The sequence below is a fragment of the Trachymyrmex cornetzi genome, unplaced genomic scaffold (genome assembly GCF_001594075.2).
Source record: "Trachymyrmex cornetzi isolate Tcor2-1 unplaced genomic scaffold, Tcor1.1 scaffold15, whole genome shotgun sequence".
In the NCBI taxonomy this organism is placed as follows: Eukaryota; Metazoa; Arthropoda; class Insecta; order Hymenoptera; family Formicidae; genus Trachymyrmex; species Trachymyrmex cornetzi.
The window spans coordinates 1296083-1304642 of NW_017296091.1; the positions used below are offsets into that span (position 1 = coordinate 1296083).

The 8560-nt window shown below is 35.7% G+C and overlaps 1 protein-coding gene across 1 annotated transcript in view; it reads left to right on the plus strand.

The window, feature by feature from the left end:
* Positions 1-1065: 1065 nt before the first annotated feature.
* Positions 1066-8560, plus strand: part of LOC108758055 (uncharacterized) — a 37457-nt gene continuing 29962 nt past the window's right edge. Inside the window, exon 1 of the mRNA XM_018502815.1 lies at positions 1066-2113. Within this exon, the coding sequence (XP_018358317.1) occupies positions 1960-2113 (154 nt within the window). The 5' untranslated portion in view covers positions 1066-1959. The remainder of the gene's footprint in view (positions 2114-8560) is intronic.

Genomic DNA, 8560 nt, shown 5'->3' on the forward strand with positions numbered 1-8560 from the left:
CAGGATTTAATCGATTTCTATGTTCATGTATAAACATATTTTTACGTCATTTTGTGTACGACGGCTTTAATGTGCACCAGTGCGCACTGAGTGCGCCCAATCGAATTCGCTATAAGATTTCAACCTATCAGAAACCGTGTATTCCGATGTAATCAGTTTCTGATAGGTTGAAATCCTAAAATCTAACTCCTGTTCCCCTATTGTGCTCAGGTCCTAACTTTAATTTCGTTTAATTCACACTATTTTCTATTTACATCCATATCATGTTCATGTCTATGCGTTATTTTAATTTAATTTCTATTTCTAATTTTATTTCTCTCTATATTTAGTATCTATAAATTTATTCATGTTCCTAAGGCCTAAGGAATTAAGAATAAAGAATAAACGATTCTAACCTATCAGAAATCGGATACATTGGAATACAAGGTTTCTGATAGATTGAAATCGTTTATTCTTTATTCCTAATTACTTATTCCTTCTATTGTACGCAGGGCCTAATATTTCGATCCTCGGTTGTGTGCGGAGCCTAAAGAAACGACGAATAAACAATTACCCGAAAGAAGAGCAAGACGATTTGGACACCGATGACAGCGCTATATTACAAGTGGTGGAGAAAATCTAAAATATTTATTAAAACTCCCAGCAGTTTCGAATGATCCTCAACATTCTTAGCATTCTGGAACACACATTTTGATAATAAATTATTTTTGATTAATAAATTCAAGCTAGAAAATTCTAAAATAATCCACTGTTGTCACTTAAATTTTAGAATGTTTCTTTGGCGATAAATCATTATACGCAATGCTGGGATAGAGATACACAAACAAAATCACGACACTCAACACTGTCAATGTGTGTGATATTCCATAAAATTATAAGAATTTCTAAAATAAATACAATTGCATTTCATGTTTATTTACTTTCAGGAGAACATTTATCGCACTCGAAGTCTCCCCAATAAGCCCCTACTCGGACGGTCGCGTAGAGCCGGCCCTGAAAGCGAGGAGCGTCAACAATCTCCCTCCCCTCTCCAGTCCCCGCCGCAGAGTCAGAAGCACCTGTTGCTCGCCTACCTGTTTTACTCGTTCCGCGGCACCGCTCCGTCAGTACGTCGTGCGGCACCACAGCGAGGGGAGCGTATAGTGGGTAGGTCCTTTCGTGACGTGAGATTCGCACGCGCGCGCAAGTAAACGCGTCGTGAAATTCGCGGAGCGTATACGGGAAGGATGCTTTGGCACGGCCGCGCCGGCGTTTCTTCAGTTTCTTGGACCGACGGCTGAGAGACGCGGAGAAATCCGATCCGCTCGTTTCTCTCGTTTCTCATCGGTGCGTCGCCAGCCGAATCTGACGATCGATCCTGTCCGCACGATCCCCGGATCGCGAACCGGCGATCGAGTATCGCGAATCGGTCCTCTTCGTCGCCGGTGGTAACGCGAGAGGCTGCGATTCGGTGTGCCGCATTTTACTGTCCGCGACGCACTTCGCGTCGCGGCGGGGAAGTACCGCGCATTCGAACGCAGTATTCGTTTCAAATTCGACGCGGATTCGCGGATAGAAAAGTCACAATTGACAATCCATCGTTTTAATTCTACCTGCAAAGTGGCTTTGAATTTTGGTATTCGACGGACAATTGGAATACGAAAAGAAGACGAAAGGGAAAAAACAAACGAAGGCGAGAAAGATAGAAGGGCAGTGAATCGGATAAGTTAATTTTGCTGCTCGCGTTTCGTCCGGGTGGATTGGTTCGCGCGCGCGAAACTATGCGACCAAATTGACGACACGACGAAGAAGGAAAGGGAGAAGAAAAAGGAGACAGAAGATAGAGAGAGAGAGAGAGAACGAGAGAAAGAGAGAGAGAAGGAGAGCTAGTCGCAGAGAGCAATTCGCGGTAAGAACGCCGCGACCGGTTGAAGGCGCGCGAGAATATGCGCGAGAGACGGTTCTGAGTGCGAGCGAGCCATGGAGGACGCAGCAGCACCAGCAGCAACGGCAGCGCAGGATACCTGCTTCGGGGCGGGCAGCGTAGCCGGAGCCGTGATCGGGACCTTTCTGACGACGATCCTTCTGCTCGCCGTCGCCGCACTTCTCTACAGGCAGTGGCGCCGGCGTAAGAGTGAGTCTCGTCTTTCAACCTGTTGATCCGATTTATATCCGTTTCTACAAATGTAGATTGACTTTGATCTTGGTTTAACCAACTGTTTATCTTTTTCTAGTTCTAGAAATCAGAAAGGGATAATCGGTAAATTAAACCGAGATTGAAGTCAATCTACATTGGTAGAAATATACGTCTGTGGAGATACTTTGAACATCGTTTTTATAATTTTTGAAGGCTAAAGGAGGGACTGTCATGCATTTTTATAAATTATTTTATAATTATTTTATTAAGCGATTAATTAATTTCATTTATTGTTTTGTTTTTGTTCGCAGTAATGCAAGCAAAGTGTTACATCTAGATTAGGATCCTAAGTTTTACTCTTCTTATAGTCTACTAGATAAAATTAATATAACTGTTCATGAACTGCTTAAAAAATATATGAGATTTCTACCAAAATAAATTATAAAATAATTTATATATATACGGGGAAAGTTTTGTTAAAGTATCTAAAAATTTAGTAGATACAAATTTAAAAATAAAATTTTATTTGAATTATCAAAATAATTACGTAGAACGCTTTAACGTTGATAATGCTGCAAAAATGCTTTCCACATTCTTGCAACTAGTTTGAGCGTGGTACATAATTAGTTTAATGATTCAAACAAAATTATTTTCAGATCTGTATCTAGCTAACTTTTCACGTACTTCAGCAAAACTGTTCTTTTTGCGTAGCAAGTAAAATACAACATATAATAAAACATAAAATAAGTATAAAATATGTAGCATAAAATAATTATATATTTAATTATATATACAATTATTTTATATATTTATATATTATTTTATGCATATAATATATATATATAATTGTTATATAAATAACTTATTCATATTTAAATTGCCAATTAATTTCCTTAAACGTTACTTTATGTAAGATTAAATTCTTGGACTCAATAATGATTTCGAAAAAAGGAAAAAAATAAAGAATATGTATTCTTCGAATACATCCGTTTAAACATCGAGAATCTATCAATATTTTTTGCATTTAGGAATATCCGGGAAAACCCATTTTGTTTTCATTCGAAAGATAATACTTGAAAATATTGTTCTCGAAAAAAATGAAATCTTGTTCTTTCGATTAGAAAAGATAGATTGCATCGTAGTTGGTCGCAACACAATAAATCAACGTCATTCAGAGAAATAGAAACGGGAGGGGATGCACTTCACACTTCGACGAGTATCCCAGTCGAGCATTAATTGACGCTATTTTTAAAAGTGTCCCCATTGATTCTCTGTACGTGTTCCTTTTTCCTTCGTCCGACGAAACTCTCTTATTAACTTTTGAGATAACTTATGATTTATTTGATTCAATGAAACGCTCAAATGATTGAATAAACATTCCGATGCTAGTTAGAACATTCGATTTGCGCGTCACGTTCGATTAACGCTTAAAGTTGCGCGACATGAAAAATTTGGCGTTTCGAGAAAGGAATTGAAAGTGATTTTACATGCCTTGACACTTTCCATATGATTACTGGTGTAACGAGTCGCGCGGTGCAAGTTTCCGCGCAAATTTTATCAAGCGACCGTTTCACGACCGGTCGCTTTAATCTAATTTTCTAAACAGAAACTAAGATCTTTGGTATGGCAGATTGTCGCAATGGAAAATACTTGTTTTACTAAAAAGATCTCTTAATGAAAAGCTTTCTTAACAAATTATAGCAGAATTGCTTGCAGTAATTCTGGAGCAACATTCTAGCGTTTTATGTATACTAATAATTCTGTATAATTTTATACAGAAAAGATAATTTTGCTGAAAGATCTAAAATTTTGGATTCAGATCTGAAAGTAATGTTATTGGAAATAAAGTTAAAATAATATCTTTTAGTTTCGAGCGTTAAAATAGTGTTGGAAACTAAAAAAACGATGAGCAATGCTGTAAAAAATTTAAATATTCTAACAAGCAGTTTGAGTTTCCAACGAAATTATTTTAACAGCTCAACAAAATTATTTTCAGTGTCTAGTAAAGTTTTACATTTATTCTTTTTGTGATAATATATTGTAAAGTATATTATGTTCTACTATAATTTGAGTAATATAGTAAATATATAATTGTTATATGAATAACTCATTCATATTTAAATTACCAATTAATTTCCTTAAGATTGCGTAAGACTAAATTCTTGTACTCAGCAATGACTTCACGAAGAAAGGAAAAAGGAAAAGAGTTTATTCTTCGAATACATCTAATAATATAAATACTGCGAATTATGATAAATAACTCTTTTATGATAGATATAAATCAACAAAAGAGATATGAAACAATTTTTTTTTATGACAGATATATATAATAATTCAAACAACATTTAATAACAAATATCTAATATCAGGAATGTAAACAATTTGGTAAAAAGTTTTATCAGTCATAAACGCTATCTGAAGTTCATTGTTCCGCTCGAATTGTTAAAACAGAAGATCGACGCTCATCGATCTCCGAAGGTTCGCTATGTCTTGTTTAGAATGACATTCCCGCAGCTTCAGGTTCGTGACAATCGGCCGCATTTTTGTTGTCGAGATTTTTGCGTGGTCGCTGCCACGCACGTACGAATCGGTCGGTGAAAGTAATTTAACCCGCCGAGTGCCGTAGCGAGAATATACCTGAGGTATAATCTGTTACGATATTTGACGCTGGCGAAATTCCGATGTTACACACGCGTGCGAATATAAATCCGCGGTACGTATCTCCGCGATCTCGCTTTCGTTTGCGAATATCGTAAACGTCGCAATTTCGCATGGAAAAAGCGTTGTCGTTCGCACGAAAAATAAATTTAAGAATAGGGAAACGGCTCTCCTGCATGCGCATTTAAAACCGTCGATTAATTTTCCTTTAGGAACGCGTTATTTTCTCCGTGAGGCGAATTCCCGGAGCCCACGGTACGATGACTTCGCGAAACAGAAGGGAGTAAAGAATGCGTAATTCTTAGAGGAAATACCTCTGCCATTGTAACAGCGGCAGTAACAGCACTAACAGCAACACCGGTGTGTATGCGTGTGTCTGTGTGCGTGTAGGACGTTGGTTTCCCGGCGAATTCCTGCGTACGAGCGGTATCAACGTCGCGAGTGTTCGCGAATCGCGACAAGATTTACGTACCTAAGGAGAAACGCGGAAGCGGCAGGTATATCTACCTCTTCTACCTGTTCTCGTTCATCCTCGACGACACGAATGCTCGATATTCGATGGAAAGCGACGACGATAAGTTCACAGTGAGGAATCTCCTTAGAATATACAATTAATGTGTGTGCGTCTACTATTAAATACGCACGGAGAGAATTTTTTCTTCAAGTTTATCCTGAAAATATGATATATATATATATATATATATATATATATGGGACAGCATTGTATTTCGAAGAATTTTAATGTAAATCTCTCTCATTCATTAATAAAACTATAATAAAGTATAAAATGATTTTAATTAATTTTACTGAAGTGCATGGTAAAAATCTTTAAAATATTGTATTGTATTATACCTACTATATTTTTTAGGGTAAATTTTAAAAGAAAATTCTCTCCGTGTATAAATACCCTATTAATATATTAAATAGTAGGAATATATATTTCTACTATTTAAATGCACTGTTTATATTGTTAATCGTTGGAAGTTTTAATAAATCTCGTGGTCTCTCTGCGAATCTGAGGCATTTATCATACACAATTCTGATCTCTCGTTGATTTAAAAAGATACAATACAGGTTCTGTGCCCTCAGTAAAAGGGGCTCTACAATTTTACATTTAAGTCTGTAAAGATTTTTGGTATACGAAATCAGGTTGGGAAACGCTGGTATAGGCAATTGTAAAGAATAATACGCAGATCGATCGGTAATTCCATCGATACGTGACGGATTCGTCCACTCGAGCGGTGAAATGTGCGTTCTATTATCGGATAAGAGGTATGCGGCATGTTCTAATATGGCCTCTAATCCTCTCGTATTGTAGCTTATCGTTTAAATCATATTAGCGATCTTAAAGCTTATGTACTTATCGCTCTGTTAGAAATCACATGCTCTCTCTATTCCGAATCAATTATTTCTGCGATTTTTATCTTCGGAGAGGTTTAAAAACAATTCTAACAATAACTTACAAAACATTTTCTAACACAAAATATATACAATTCTAATAATAAATGAAATCAATTTGAAGTGGGCGTAGGTAATTCGCAAAGAGAATTTGAAAATAGAAAAATGTTTTCTCGTCTACTTTCTTTTTATTTTCATATAATTTCAATGCTACGTCAGTATTTAATTTATATATTATAATTTCTTTATACACGGAGAGAATTTTCTTTTAAAATTTACCCTGCAAATATGGTAGTTGTGGTACAGTACAATATTTTAAAGTTTTTACCATGCGCTTCAGTAAAATTGATCAAACTTATTTTATACTTTATTGTAGTTTTATTAATGAACGGGAGAGATTTACATTAAAATTTTTGAAAATACACAATGTTGTCCCACGACTGTTATTTTCAGGGTAAATTCTAAAAAATTCTCTCAATGTTGTTCTATGACTGTTATATTTTCAGGATAAATTCTAAGAAAAAATTCTCTCCCCGTGTAGAATTTATATACACACCTTACGTTTAGACTATATTGATATATTAATATTTCTCGATTATAAATTGCTCTTCTACCGATCTGCGCTCTCTAATATTTGATACAAAGATTTTTGGGTCATACGTGATAGCCAGGACCCTTTTCCTACTTTCCCTTTAATTTGGTGCTCATGTTGTTTCCCGCGCGATCGTGCAATCTCAGCATATAATAACAGCGCGAAATCATCTCGACGAATTTGCGAATGCCATGAGAGCGAGATAAGTCGCGTCACGGACAGAACAGTTTCACTGAAGCATCCAAATGATAAAAAAAAAATTTGTTTTTTGTTTTATTTATCATTGTCGGCGAATTAAAGTTTATATTTTAACTAAATGATATGTTTATTTACTAACGTTTCAATTTTTAATTTATAACGATAAATCTTTGGTTCGTAGCCCTTTCCTTTTCGTCTTTTTAATTTTCTGAGCCTTATTACTATTATAGTCTGGTAAAAAAAAAAAATTATTTTCAAATCTTCAGTATCTTCAGTATCCAGCTAAATTTTTAGATATTTCAGTAAAATCCTTGGTAAAATCGTTTTTTTCCGTACGATTGCGACGCGATGCAAATCCGAGTAAGTAATTCACACCACGGTGCAAGTTGTAAATGTCATTATGTGTAGGTGACGCGTGGGGAAGCATCATTGTGGCAAATAAGAAGGTCCATACTCTTCGGATATTTCCGATCCTCTCCACTGAAACAAATGTTTGTATAAACAATCATAATCTGTGTTGATATGTGAATTATATTGAAATTTTGTTATAATTTATATATTTTAATTTATAAAGTGTATTGTTCTAATTAAAATTTTGTTATTCTAGCCAAATTTTTAAATTAAAACGTAACAAAATTTTGATAATTTGCATATCAACAAAATTATAGCTGTTATAGCAAACATTTTTCTGAATGTCGACGCGACGCGATGTTCACGCTTACGTTAAGGCCGCATTGCGTTTAGCCGCTTGCGAGAGTTCCTTGCGAGAGCATCGGACAGCGAGGATGATTTCCTACGCGACGATTATGCGAAATGTCGAAACGGTTGAAGTTATGCCACCGCAGCATACCATGTCCCCTTCTGACGTGGTTTCCCCGCTGCCACGAAGAACTCCGCCATGAAAACGCCAGAAGGCGAGAAATTTGCGAGGAGTACTCGTTGCGAATAATTAACCCCTCGGTGCCCCCTCTGGATGACACATCCGGCTTTCTTTTCCCGATGATTTTCCGATGCTTTTTCCATTACTTATAAATTTCTTATTAATAGGAAAAGATCAGCTGATGTGATTGTTTAAAATGTTAGATGGAAAGGACGATATTGCTGAAGTATCTAAAAATTTAACTATAGCTATAGATCTGAAAATAATTTTATTAGGCCATACAAATAATTACGTAAAATACTCGAACTAATTGATAAATTGTCGAAACTTTTCGCATCATTGCTCATTATGTTTGAAATTCCTACGTAATTATTTTGATGATTCAACAATGTTATTTTCGGATCTGTATCTTGCTAAATTTTTGAATACTTCAGTAAAATCTTTCCGTGTACATTTATTTGGTATAATTTATTTAATATCTGGCGTTTCAATTGGAAAAAAATTGTTTACAACATGTTCATTTTTATGAAAATTATAATTGAACTGAATTAAATATGTCATACCCAAGTATGTTTTCGTAGTATAGCACTGAAGGGTTAACGATTTATTAAAATGAACTGATTATTATTGAATAAAAGATTGCAGTGTTTCGACAGAAAGAGAGAGAGAGAGAGAGAGAGAGAGAGAGAGAGAGAGAGAGAGAGAGAGAGAGAGAGAG